At 43.1% G+C, this 13,308-nt stretch overlaps 1 protein-coding gene across 1 annotated transcript in view; it reads right to left on the bottom strand.

Annotated features, from left to right (window-relative positions):
• Positions 1 to 361: 361 nt before the first annotated feature.
• Positions 362 to 13,308, bottom strand: part of rnf213b (ring finger protein 213b) — a 34,165-nt gene continuing 21,218 nt past the window's right edge. Inside the window, exons 36-65 of the mRNA XM_085417120.1 lie at positions 13,046 to 13,221; positions 12,507 to 12,710; positions 12,235 to 12,422; positions 12,026 to 12,146; positions 11,340 to 11,440; positions 11,021 to 11,197; positions 10,436 to 10,581; positions 10,245 to 10,344; positions 9,998 to 10,109; positions 9,567 to 9,771; positions 9,236 to 9,423; positions 8,956 to 9,078; positions 8,489 to 8,590; positions 8,142 to 8,387; positions 7,512 to 7,596; positions 7,393 to 7,427; positions 7,172 to 7,272; positions 6,927 to 7,071; positions 6,675 to 6,831; positions 6,490 to 6,584; positions 6,155 to 6,403; positions 4,709 to 4,841; positions 4,539 to 4,622; positions 3,403 to 3,586; positions 2,800 to 3,001; positions 2,643 to 2,720; positions 2,291 to 2,488; positions 2,011 to 2,100; positions 1,476 to 1,654; positions 362 to 998 (exon numbers count right to left, since the gene is read on the bottom strand). Of these exons, the coding sequence (XP_085273246.1) occupies positions 860 to 998; positions 1,476 to 1,654; positions 2,011 to 2,100; positions 2,291 to 2,488; positions 2,643 to 2,720; positions 2,800 to 3,001; positions 3,403 to 3,586; positions 4,539 to 4,622; positions 4,709 to 4,841; positions 6,155 to 6,403; positions 6,490 to 6,584; positions 6,675 to 6,831; positions 6,927 to 7,071; positions 7,172 to 7,272; positions 7,393 to 7,427; positions 7,512 to 7,596; positions 8,142 to 8,387; positions 8,489 to 8,590; positions 8,956 to 9,078; positions 9,236 to 9,423; positions 9,567 to 9,771; positions 9,998 to 10,109; positions 10,245 to 10,344; positions 10,436 to 10,581; positions 11,021 to 11,197; positions 11,340 to 11,440; positions 12,026 to 12,146; positions 12,235 to 12,422; positions 12,507 to 12,710; positions 13,046 to 13,221 (4,343 nt within the window). The 3' untranslated portion in view covers positions 362 to 859. The remainder of the gene's footprint in view (positions 999 to 1,475; positions 1,655 to 2,010; positions 2,101 to 2,290; positions 2,489 to 2,642; positions 2,721 to 2,799; positions 3,002 to 3,402; positions 3,587 to 4,538; positions 4,623 to 4,708; positions 4,842 to 6,154; positions 6,404 to 6,489; positions 6,585 to 6,674; positions 6,832 to 6,926; positions 7,072 to 7,171; positions 7,273 to 7,392; positions 7,428 to 7,511; positions 7,597 to 8,141; positions 8,388 to 8,488; positions 8,591 to 8,955; positions 9,079 to 9,235; positions 9,424 to 9,566; positions 9,772 to 9,997; positions 10,110 to 10,244; positions 10,345 to 10,435; positions 10,582 to 11,020; positions 11,198 to 11,339; positions 11,441 to 12,025; positions 12,147 to 12,234; positions 12,423 to 12,506; positions 12,711 to 13,045; positions 13,222 to 13,308) is intronic.

Here is a 13,308-nt window from a genome sequence, read left to right as displayed (position 1 = left end):
TCGTTATACGCTTTGAGAGTGAGCTGACCCAACTTAATTTAGCATTACATAAAGTTTTCCTTTAATACAGCTCCAGAATAAAGGCTTCATTCTTTATATTCATTACATGCTACTAACTTTGTTTGTATTGCTGACCGGAAAGGCAAGAGACCTGGCACAAAGTCTTCAACAACTAATAAGCAATTATTAAATATTAACTATAAATTTACCTTTTAGGTACTTGTGGTTGTGATGGCTAATATAACAGGTTACCCTCAGCAGTCTGGTTTACATAATAAGAGCGTGAGAAAGAAGCCAGACATTCAAGTTGAGCTAAAATGTGTCTATAATTTGTATATAAAATTCAATAGCTGTGCAATTAGAGCAAGAATGTGCAGTGTTCACACCAAGAGAATTTATCACTTCATACTAACAGACTCAGACCATTTTTTCCCCCAATCTATTTTATTTGGCACTAAATCTCCAAATCTATCATTCTTTGCATTCAAGGAAAACAGAAGAAATAAAAGTGTGCAATATCTTTAAAATTAAGTGAGCATGTTCCCATGCTAACATTTCTTTATTATCTTTGATTTACTGGCTTTCCGCCTGATGCTTCATACTGTGTGTGTGAGGGATTGTCATGGCTTCCAATCACTCTGCATGTGATGAAAGTTTAAAATAAAGATTGTGAAAATGCTGGGAAATACCTCATCTGTATTAGGTCCTTCATTTATTCATTAACTTGTTCCCTAATTGCACGTGGCACAATTAAGTAATAGAAATTTAACAACTGTAATTATTTACAATATTTACATCGTACATTTAATAACAACGTATCCAATACTGTGGCAGCCAACTCTAGAAACATTTCTGCTCTCTATCTCCTTTTAAACTCCACAGCTGCCCTCCACACATCAGCGCTCTGTCCCAGCCTGATCTCCTCTGGTAAAGACTCGAGCTCCGGCAGGGGTGGAAGGTCTTTCACCTCCAGATGGATCTCTAAGGTGGACCTGATGCTGCACACAGCAGGGAGGGAGGACATGAAGAAAACAACTGTTAGCACTGCATCCATTGTTGTCATCCTTAAGCATTCCCATTCACTTCCCACCCAGCTGCTGCTGCTGCAATAGAAATGACCTGTGGCTGAGGGGACACAACTTAAGCTGCTTTCCTCTGACAGATGGCTGCCTGGAGGGGTCACGCTGTTGTCCCTGGAAGTCAAAAGGCTCCAAATCCCAGGGGGGGAGACCGCCACACTTTACTCTCATTAAAGCTGTCTACAATCAATGGATTCCTTTAGACTGGGGTGGTAATCTTACGCTAACAAAAGGCACACTTTTGAAAAAAAGAAAGTCCAAAAATAGCTGTTGGGTAATCTCAGCTGTAAAAACATCAATAATGCTGTTGTTTTTGTGTTGTTTTACCATTTGGTGTGTTACCTCATACAACAACTAATCTCACAAATGGTGCATTTGTGATGTGTACGCTCTTACTCCCAGTGTGGCTGGTAAGCCTGGTCAGGCACAGCGCTGCTCGTCTTCAGCAGAAGAATTTCATGCAGCTCCAAAGAGAAGGTGTCGACGTCTGTGACAGCGAGGAAGGCCTTCAGGTCTTTCTTCTGCTCTTCCGAAAGCTTCTCCTGGAACTCAGACGGCAGTTTCTGAAACGGATCCTGCAACACGATCATGAATTAGATGTAGCCGTCTGCTTGATTTCAGGTATCAAGAGAGTTTTTAAAGAGAAAATAATTCTCTGTTTTTATTGAGGTGAGATTCTGGGCGCCTGCCGTGTCAGACGGCACACCTTCCACAGATTACAGCCACGAAAAATTCACTCTCCATGGTGTGGTTTGGGTCAGTCCCTGGCAGCCAGCAGGGGTCACGAGTAACAGTACTGACTCGAAAACAAATTGTGTGGTCACCATGGGTGGAGTTTTGTGGCTCTTTAATGAGCGGTGGTGAAGCCGCACACTGCATAACGAGCACACCGAGAACATTCCTTGAATTTTAAGATTTTCTTCACACTTACTTGCTTCCTGTTGAGCATCAGCTCTGATTTCCAGCAAGTCAGAAGCTGCCAGGTGAATATGCTGTGCTCCAGTTTGCTTTGGCCAAGACCCTGAATAGAAACAGAAGTTTTAAAAGACCTTTGAAATGTTGTTTTCACCTCTCAGTCACAGCTCAAGTATACTTCAGATTTACAGAACAGATTTATGTCAAAATTCAAACAATAATTGAAGTTTTCAAAGACAGAAACATAAAAACATTCTTTGCATAGTGGACAAAGCTGCAGATCTGCAACATTATACCTTGGCTACGGTGCTTGAAATCTGCGGGCCCATCTGCAGTGAATCAGTGAGGTAGGACAAAAGCTGACCCTGGGGCTCTCCGCCTGTTTTCCCGAGGAATCGGAGGCCGATCTCCATCACAAACACAGCATCGCAAACATCCGTGTAAGAGCGCAGCACCGTTTTCAGGGCACTGCTCACCGAACCCTTCAGCGGTTCCTGCAAGACAGACGCTGTCAGTGGGCCCGAGGAGCAGAACGTCAGGGGAGGAATTTAACTTGAACAAAGTGGCCTCACAGGAACTAGTGAGAACATTCCTCAGCTGGCATTTGTCAGTTCCAGATAACAACAGCAGTGTGTAAAATGGTTTTACCTGAGGAATCTTTTTTTTGACTTCAGTTAGAACCATGGAGAAATCCTGCAGGTGTCGGTTCAGGTACCTCGAGGTGTCCTGATTTAGACCAAAGAGGACAAAAGGTCAGTAGAGAGTTTGGCTTTACCTGACATCCACGTGCATTTTAGATTATTACCGCTTTGATAAGTGGTTTTCCAGCCAGGAAGCGGCGTGCCAGTTGGGTCTGGATGATTGGCAGGTCATAGCTGCTGTCAGTCTCGCCCCCTTTCTTCAAGGTGTACTGGCAATGGGCTAAAACCAGGGGCAGCAGCTCTCTCTCTGGGTGGCACAGTGTCAGCTGGGTTTCTGATATCCTCTCCAAAGGAACGCTGTACTCACTGAGGAAAAAACAGGAGAAGATTTTAACAGTTAAAGAGGCCAGAGGGGGTCTAACAGGATGTTACATCAGTTACTGGTGACAAAATGTAGTTTTTTATCATTCTGAAGCATGAAGTACACAGCAACACATGCATCACTTTGCAAGTTATTTTCCTGCTAATGTCCAAAATCTAGCAGCAATTCACAAGAATTTTGTTCATTTATTTTTATTGATTGTATATAGTTGTCTGGAATCTTCTTAGATTTCTAATTCATCTCAGTGCGATCCCTACAAAAGACTATTTGCCAATTATGCTTCACCTGTAATTTAACAGTTATTTAATTAAGGAAGCTGAGAAGAAAACGGCACTTTGATTTAGTCTTGTGGCCCACGAGCCTCTGCAGCTGATGTTGGACTGACCTGTCCTCGGTGCCGCTCATTCGCCTGGCCTTTCTCACCAGGCTGTTGTGAGTCTCCGACAGGAAGTCGACCAGAGTTTGGAGAACGGATCCCGGGCCGTGTCGGCTCGGAGTCAGAAACTCCCCAGAGCTCTCGGCTGTCACCTCCCTCTCACACAAGTTCACATCCACACCCAAGTCTGCTGCTGTATACACACAGAAGTCAGAAGAATGAAACAACACAGCGGCTCAGCTGAATAAAAACATCTTTCTTTCTTTAAGTCGAATTTATTTTTGACACGTAGCTCTGACATCTTCCCAAAACAACTGAATCTTTCTGCCAAGAAACACAGTGTTCCCTCATCATCTGTGCATTTTGTTGTTTCATTTGAAAGGAGTCACACATGTGCACATTAACCAGAATCATATGAAGACTGAAGACTTCACATTCTTCCCAATAAGCAGTGCCACCAGTACTCCCTGGAGCTGGATGTTCTTTGGCCCCACCAGCCTGCGTAAACTGTAAGTCTCCTAATACTGGACTGTTTGTCCTTCACAGCTGTCAGAATGAGCCCAGGTGATGATTTTGGAAAACCGATCACCCAGACAGAAATCTCCTTCTCGTTCATGAGTCACTTTAGTAACTGATGCCCCGAAAATATTAAGTAACTCTTGCAATACGAACTCTAAACCCAAACCACGTTGACATCAAATAACACAACTGTACCCGAGGTTTTCATTTTCCAAAATAAAAGTCAAAATGTAATGTTTCCACCGTTTAACTAAATATTATGAAACCAAACACTGAAGACTTCCCACTGTTTATATTAAACACTGTGCTGGAACTGAAAACTGCTCTGACACTCAATAAACACCCCAACAATCACTTCACTTCTTTTTAGTAATCATGTGACTGAGCTTTAAATATGTTTAAATATGTGCCAGTGTGTGATTATTTTACTATTATGAAGCACATCTGGACCTAGTTACATCTTTATGTTGACTCTAAATGAGACTTTGCTTGATAAAGTGTTATTTTTTATATATAAAATTGGTGGATATGCATTCAGTTTATAATATAAAATAAAATAAACGACACTGATTATCATCAGATGGAGATTCGTTGCTTGGGTTTAAAGCAGACATGCAGATGCTTACAGTTGTTTGCCACCTCTGCTCTGAGGGAGTTCCACACTCTGATGAATCTGCCCACTCTCTCACTCAGCATCTTCTTCTGGTACCCTAGTGAGGATGACACAAGAATTCAGTTTGTGTCTGTGTTATGTTGCTGCTGGTGTTGATCAGTCACAGATGCAAGGCCGATGTACCTGCTGGTATCTGCTGTAACCTCTGCGCAATAGTCTGCGGTGTGGAGTGTGACGCCAGAGGAAACACCCTCAGCAGGTCAGACTGTAAAGCAGCTAGCTCAGGAAGGTGATGTAACTGCCGCACACAGTGAATCTGGGAAAAACACACAAAGCCAGCGTCAGCTTTTCTTCTGCAAGTTAATGGCTCCACCAACCTCACAGAATTTTATTATCCCCCGAGACAAGGAGGTTTCGATTCTGTTTGTTAGCCAGGTGATAAATAATAAATAAATGGATATGCACGAAGCTTCTCTGGATATGGGGCTTGACCCAATAGGACACATTTAGAGACATCCTCCTGATGTTCCCAAAAAACATTACAAAATCATCCGTATCCAGATATGCTTTTGGATTCAGAGACTTAATGGTGTGGGGGGATTTTCAGCCTTTGCAGAAGTATGCTGTTGCTGTCCTTACGTTTTGGCACATGCTTTCTTTTCCCCTTTTGTCCCGCTCAAGCTGCTTCAGACAGTTCTTCCAATTAAAAAAAGAGTTTTGGGGTTGTTTTTTTTTACTCCCCATTGTTGCTAACTGCTGCTCAAAGACAACTGTTGGGTTTCTCTCTGTAATGTTGTCAGGTCTTTACCTCAGATCTTTGCACAGAGATCAGTGCTATGATTCAACACCCTAACAGCAAACATGGGAAATACTGTGTAAAGCCTGTTAATGCAATGGGCATTAATATTCACTGCTTGCTTTCCTGTGTATGTTCTCAGTCATCCAGGCCATTGTGTTAAACATTTGATCTGAAGATAATTGGACTTTTTTCAGGTTTCACCTCTCATCTGAAAGTCCTCTCCACTGTTTGCATAGTGTAAGCCTGAGTCTGAGGAAAGCCATAAATCGAAGAGACTGAAAGAGTACAAGGGCTTTACAGTTTAGAGTAACAGGAGGAAGAGGAGGCCTGACATTGTTTATTCAGTGTAGAACTAACCACTGAATATGCAACGCCCTCAAAGCGTAGTCACATTGTTTTGACTCTTAGCTTGATGCTGACATGCTGACTCAATAATATAGCAAACTACTGTTTTGCTATCTTATTAAAAGCGGTCTTGTTCCTCCGGTGCTGTTTGCTGTGGTCTTGTGCCCTCTCCCTCTGTGTTTGTGCACATCTTGTCTCTGTTTGTGTGTAGATCCCTGCAGGCATCACCCTCTCTGGTTCAACCTGCCTTGACATTCACTTCTCGCCAGATCATCAGCTAAACTACTGTGACAGACAAGCGTTCAGGATCACTTCTGATATTTTCTTCTTAGTTGAATTTTTCTGATATTGAGCACAATTTCTCTGACACTCCTCAGCAGATTTCAGTGAAATTTAAGGGAGAGTTGTGCCATCCTCACTGTACCTAATCTCTTAAGGTAAAATCTGTGAAATATGGTGCACATCGGCTTGATGATGGCTGATACCTTCTTAAGAAACAAGCTGAGGAGAGGTAAAGCACTCTGTCCCTGTTTTTCTTCCACCAACTGAGAAAAACGCTCCACTGTGATGATCTCGGGTAGAGTCCAGAAGGACGAGCGGTGTGTTGGGCAGTTAGAGGGGGAGGACAGCATTTTCCCAGGATCCCCAAAGAGGAGATTCAGCAAAGGGCTTCCAGCAAGTCCATCATCAGCTCCAATTCTGTTCTGAGCTTCAGTCAGATTTTTCTGCAAATCCTGAAAACAGGCAGAAGAAACAAAACTTTATCAATCTGAAGCACAAAAGGTCTTTTCATGTCTTTGAAAAACATTGTATTCCTTACCTGAAGCACTGGGCTGATGGCAGAATCACATATAAGCTTCTCCCACTGCTGCCGGCTCTGTCTGGAGGACAGATCGGGTCTTGCATTGCGGGAACCTTTGTTAACGTTCAGCACAGTTAAAACACGTTTATTCTACAGCGACATTACAAGCAGCATGTTAACAATCATGGTTGAGTCAGTATCACCTGCAGGGAATCGTGCCAGGATCAGGTGAACTGTAATCGCTGTGTTGTCCATGTTCTGATCCAGAGTCTGCCCCAAAACCTTCATGTCCTTTTCAAGATGTTGCCACAGGAATTTAAAGACATCATTCGGTGTGGGGTGGATCAATGTACCGACTTCCTACAAACACCCCCGCCAAAAAACAGGAGTATTAACACATGATGCAAGCCTTTAAAACCACAGATATGCAAAGCCACACTCAGGTAAATTCTCACTCTCTGATTTTTTATGGCACCCTGGAGCATGGAGAGGTGCGTGAGCAGCCGCAGGATGCAGGACTGAGCGTACGTCATCTGCCTTTCTGGGGCTTCAGAGCGCTGATGAGCTTCTCCTAAAATGTGTCCTGTTCGCGTCTGATCTCTGACATGTCACACAAACATGGAGGAAAGCAGATATTAGATATATAGAGAGATATTTGACAAATACTGTAATAAGTTTGCTTAACTGAAGAAAGAAATACCCCTGCACTGTGTGCTGTGTAAATCCAGACACTGGGACATGTCCTACTCCACCGATTGGCATCCCACAGTGACATCTTGATGTAACCACTGGTCTTCCACACTATGGGACAGCACATGAATTTTGGTTAATTTTGTTTTTGCTTTGTTGAATCTGAAATATTTTACTTGTTAAATAATTTACTTTTAATTCAAGCATTAAGGAAAGAGTAATAGTTCATACCTCTCCCACAAAACACACATGCCCGTTGGCACACGCTAAAATGTGAAAAAAGAGAAAAAAAGACAGATTTGAAAGAGTCAGTAACAAAAGTAACAAACTTCAGAATGTGAATCACTCACTGTAGGTCTGTAGTTTTGTCTCCTTTCTCAACCACTGTCTGGCTTCATTTGTGTGATCATCCGGCATGGTCGGCAGGAAGTCGTTCTGCCGGGAAGAAGGAAACTGAGTTAATTTTATCCCCTTCCTCAGGATTTTATCATTTAGCTAAATTTATGAACACAAATGTATGACCTCACGGGACAATTTAAAAATCTGCAGTTACTTTTCCCTTAAAAAACAAAATTCTACATTCAACATAATGAAACTTAACTGAATCTTTTATTTCCTGGTTTTATAAAATTCAAATGTCATTCTCAGGTTATCCAGAAGACATGAAACAACCATGTAAACTGACATTTATTCAGATTTTCCTTTGTATACACTATTCCAATGGTGGACGCTCACATTAAACATGGTTCAAGTTTCCACAATAAGGTCACTGTAAGTGCAGATAATCCCTGAGAGCTAAAGGCTCAGGATTCATGCTGCTCTGTTTTTTCTGCCTCTAGAGGAAGGCAGAGTGAATATTCTAGATAGAGTCAAGGCTTAGCATCAAATAAACAATGATTATTTTGAGCCTCGAGTCATGCAAAGCTACTCTAGCAGGGTGGGACAAAAAATAGTGTAAGTGACTGTAAGAAGTGTCTTACTGTGACGTTCTCAGGCTGGAAGGCTATCTGACGAAGAGGAACGAGCAGAGGACTTTCACTGAGGAGCACAGAGACCAGATGGACCAGCAGCTCCAGGAGGGTTTGCCTCTGAGCTGGCAGGTTCTGGCTTATATGGAGACGTGAATGTGGTCCGCCAATGTGACTGGAAAGAAGTGAAGTGCAGAAATTCCTGAATTCCCCTGATTTGATGTTTTTTCCAAGGAGCTCTTCCAGCCTTGCTGTGTCCTGTATATTCAGAGTGCAACACGTCAGAAAACTGTAGATGGACATTAAATATACAACGTTTTTTTTAGTCAGACACATAAATGATTAAGTCAGACATTTACCTGTTTGGAGGGATGTATTTTGACATCAGGTGACTTGTAGCGACAGGTGACCTGTCTGAACAAGGCCAGGGCCAGGAGGCTGATCTGAGAACCTTCAAGTTTCTGTAGAGAAAGACAAAACAAATATTACGTTAAACAAGTGAACAAGCTGAAGGTAGGAGCTTGTTTTAAATGTAGAATTTAAAAACACACGAAAAAACAGTCAATAAATCATCCTAAATCTCTTTTGTTAAATGTTAAGTGCTAAAAATTTGAGTTAATATGAAATGTTTATGTTCCTTCAATGATTAACTGATTATTTCGTTTCAGACACTCTTTTAAATGACCTCGCTGACCCCTGGTGGTCATAGGGAGACATGACACATCTACAGACAGCATTAAAGCTCTTTCCTCTTCTGAACTGTGCACACTGCCCCAAAAAAGAAGTCAACATAAGATCCTCATCCACCTCCTGGCATCTTGCTCACCTTTAGCTCTGTCACAAAGGTGTCAGAGGTGTTCTCCAGAAGAACTCGAGCTACAGCGTCTCTCATGGCTCGATAAGAAGCCCCGCAGCAAAGGAAACTGTCCACGCTAGTCGGAATCATTCTCTGCAAGGAAAAAAAGATTTCAATGTTTGATTTTGAAATACTGTAACCTAGCCTATGATGGATGGATGGATGGATGGATGGATGGATGGATGGATGGGTGGATGGATGGGTGGATGGATGGATGGAAGGAGCTCTGTCGTTTTAGATATTTTCTTACCTGAAGTCGAAGCACCTCTGCAGGGAAGATCCACCTTGAGGCCGGACTGTTCATCAGGGACAGGATGCGCTCGATGCCAGAGCGTCTGTGGAGGGCTCGCAGCAGGTAAACCTTGAGCCAATCATTACCGCTGTACTCACACACACCCCTCACCTGTCGCAGGTACTGATTAGCCTCCATTTCTCCACCTTTGAATGCAAGACGAAACACTCAATACCTGCCTGGGATAACTGACTTACAGCTGATCCGAGCTCACAGCACCACAGTATTGGATTTAACATTTCAGGCATGCACGCATGCATACATATATGTGACTCAAAGTGTAGCCCACCTTGAGCTGTGGCTCTCTCCAGCAGCTCTGCAGCGGTGCTCAAACAGATTCTGAGCCTGGCGGTGTTGAGCAGGAACTCTGCCGGGTCTTCCTGTCTGTCTGGAGTCTGTTTCCTGGCGATCCTGCTCAGGAAGCTGATATCGCTTTGTGTTTGCTGTTCTACGCTCTTCTCCACGTCTCTCGCTTTGAAGCACAACAGAGAATCCTGAGTGGCAAACAGACAGTTTAGGCTGAAAATTAGTGCAAAATGTGAATTTTGATTTCTGGGAAATGAAGGATTATGTACAAAAACTCAAAGTTGAATTCTCTCATCATGTGAAACAATTCACTTCTGTTAAATTACATGAACTTAATATACAAATATAAACAACCCAGGTGAAAATTGTAATGCAAAGAGCACTAAAGGGGAAGGAGAGTCTGTCTGTTTTCACCTGGAAGCAGTTGACGAACAGCAGGTAGAGTTCAGTGCGGTCTTCTGTATCTAGAAGATTTTCCTCCAGGTTCTTCAGGTAGGTGTGAATGTGAGACTTCACCTGGGCAAAGCTAACACATATACTCCAATGATCTCCACATACAGGATGTTCAATGAAATCCTTCTTTGAGCCTTGGTTTTTCTTTCACACTCTAGTTTTCATGCCATGTTTCTACAGCGTCAGTTCTAATTTACCCTGACCTCACCTGTACTGCAGCAGCAGCTTCAGCAGCACAGATCGGACCACCGGACTGTTATCCACACACTCCAGGAAGGGAGTGAGCTCTCTGGTCTTGTACACGTCTCCTGCAGCACACAGAGCCACAACAGAGAATGCCTCACTGCCACAGCATCATCGGTTATCTGATTAATATCACTGAGTAATTTGCTCACTGACCGGTAGCGAACACAAGTAAAGAGAAGAGCAGCTCCACAACCCCTTCTTCTGGGCCCTGACCCTCCGACAGACAGAACCTGGACACCACCTCCAGGAAGAAGGCGTTACAGCAGCGTCTGATGGCCGCCTGCTGTTCTAGTGATTTCCTGAGCCACACAAATTCATACAGTTAGCCATTAATCAGAAGAAAGCTTTCAGACTTTAATAACACTGCAGGACAGCATCACTGAATTAAGACTGACTGTGAGAGTGAACATGAAATTATGGCATCCAGGGTCAAACTACATAGCTCAAAGAACAGATGTTTAACCGAAGGATTATTTGTTTGTATACCTGGAGTATGTGGTTGTTGTTTAGTTTTCATCTTCGGACATTTGTGGCTGGATTCTGATTGGCTGTGGCCCAGGTGGGGCAAGCACAGCGGTGACAGGTGCTCCCAGTTAGAGAGTTATAAATGTAAAACCTCACTATGACCACCTTAAAATACCCCTCAGTGGTATTTTAAGGTGGACCATTAAACTATTATTGCACAGACTGATCAGTACATGACCCACTGTCGATTCTACATTATTTTTCCCCACTCACTTGATGGTGGGAGAAACAGTGGGGTTGAAGTTGGATGGCAGTTCCTTCTTGCATTTAGGGCACCGACTGTGGGCCTGAATGCAGCGCTGGAGACACGGCAGACAGATAACGTGTTGACACGGCAGGACGGACGGCTCTTTGAACTCAGAGAGGCAAACCGGGCAAGAAATGCCAAACCTGCACAGAAACATGATCAGGTAAGATATTTATTATCTTATTAGAAATTATTTAATTTAAGATTCACACCATCAATGCAACAGAAATACTGCTGTGAGATTAGGCCTAAAATCAAGTCTTGAACTGAAGTCTGGAGCCTGACCTCAGGTCCCTGCTGATGCACTCCTCGTGGAAGGAATTGAGGATGCGGATCAGCTGCAGCAGCGTGTCCACGCTTTTTACATCAGGAGACTCTTGCATCAGCTGTTAGAGGATCAGAAGTGGAAACATGTTTTTTTGAGTCATCAACAATTAGTTTTTTGTTTCTTCCTATCCAGCACCCTCCTCTCTCACATCAACCCTCTGCATGTCCTCCTTCACCACATACATACATCTTCGTCTTCTTTGCTTCCCGGCTGGCAGCTCCATCTTCAACAATCTTTGTCAAATATATCCACTATCCCTCCTCTGCACATGTCCACAACACCTCAGCCTTGCCTCTCTACCTTTGTCAACCCTCTGATGTACTCATGTCTAAGCTCAGCAACATCTGCCATATGTATGTATTAAATAATTAGTTGCAGTTTTGTCAGAGCGAGACATTTTTCCTGCATCAGGTGTTAAATTCCAGGTTACATTCAACCTCTGCATTTCTCTGATCTTTTACTTTCTGTTACAGCTTTTAAACCGTTTAAAAGAAACTATTAAATCAAAAAAGCCATTAAGTTTCATGATCTGTTCCTTCTAACAGCAAATGTCAAAAAGAGAGAAGTGTTCATGCTGTTATCTGCTCAATAAATCTGTGAAATCCAGAGAAACACAGAAGACGCAGAAACCATTTTTACATACGTTCAGGTGAAGGTTGCAGTGTTTGAGAGCCAGATCTTTCAATCTCGAGTCGTCCTGTTTAACTTTATAGGTGACATGCTGGATGAAAGATGCAACGACCAGCATGCCATGCCACAGTGACCTGAAATGGCAGATGAGAGTGAAAATGGACCCAAGAAACACTGAAATGTTTTTCTTTTCCTTCTCTAGATCTTGTCACCTTGACTCACCTGATAGAGTCCAGGTGTTGTAGACTGGCAGGGCCACACAGGGCGCTGTATTTCTGACCGAATGCTCTATCCAAACACGGCTGCAGCAACTCCACCCTGCGCATAAAGGACTCACACTCGTCCAGGGAAGTCACGGTCAGAAGTTTGGTCTCCTCGACACAGATACCCAGAGCTAAAATGTCCTCCACCTGCCAGAAATAAAATACTTAAGAACACAGAACAGATAAGTGTGACGAGAATGTTTAAAATGTAGCCAAAAAGATGATCCTCACCATTTCCTCCAGCTCCCAGTTTGGCCCCTGCTGAGCGACATGATTGGCTAGCTGGGGCTGCAGCAGAAATATGTGGCAGAGGGTGTCCAGTCTGGGTGCAAAATGCTTTGAAGCTGCCATTATCCAAGCAGGAGAGACGTCAGCTTTGGTGCCTGTGGACGTCTGAAGCTCACACACGCAGCCCAGCATGGCCTTGGTGAACACCTGCATGTGACACGTATAATTAGCGCCACTGTAAAAGCATCAGAGCAGGCTCATTTCTCATTGCTGCTGAAACAAAACAAAAGCTGTTGCAGGCCCTCTTTCTCGTCCTCAAAATTAATTTAAAGTTCATGGTTGTTTTCATGACTTTTTTAAACTAGGATCTTCACATTCACCACCTTACATACAGTATATTGCTTGTTTAATGGCAAGAAGCTCTTATTGTGATAAAAAGATGATTGGCAAAAATGAGTTTTGATTTTGCAAAAACTTAAATAACTCCAAGACTATTTCACCCAAAACATGTTTTACTGAAATATGACTGATAATATTTGTACCTTAAGCTCCTCCTTTGACTTGATCTTCAAAGAAAGCAGCAGGAAGTCATGCAGATAGCGGCGGGCGTAATCCAAACGGTCCCCATCTGAGAGTTTCTGGAGGTGACTGCCGAGCCTGCTGTTGTTGAAGGTGCTCACAAACTGGAGAATCCTCTCTGCACCACCCTCTTTTGTTACTGAAGAGCGACAGACAGACAGACAGACAGATGTCCATTTCAACGCGCTCTACATCGACCTCATTTGTTTGATTTGCTTTTGAGTTT

Source organism: Rhamphochromis longiceps, linkage group LG8 (assembly GCF_057381845.1).
Source record: "Rhamphochromis longiceps isolate RC_006_pf linkage group LG8, R_longiceps_female_GT1.1, whole genome shotgun sequence".
In the NCBI taxonomy this organism is placed as follows: Eukaryota; Metazoa; Chordata; class Actinopteri; order Cichliformes; family Cichlidae; genus Rhamphochromis; species Rhamphochromis longiceps.
This window is presented reverse-complemented; position numbering and strand designations above follow the sequence as displayed.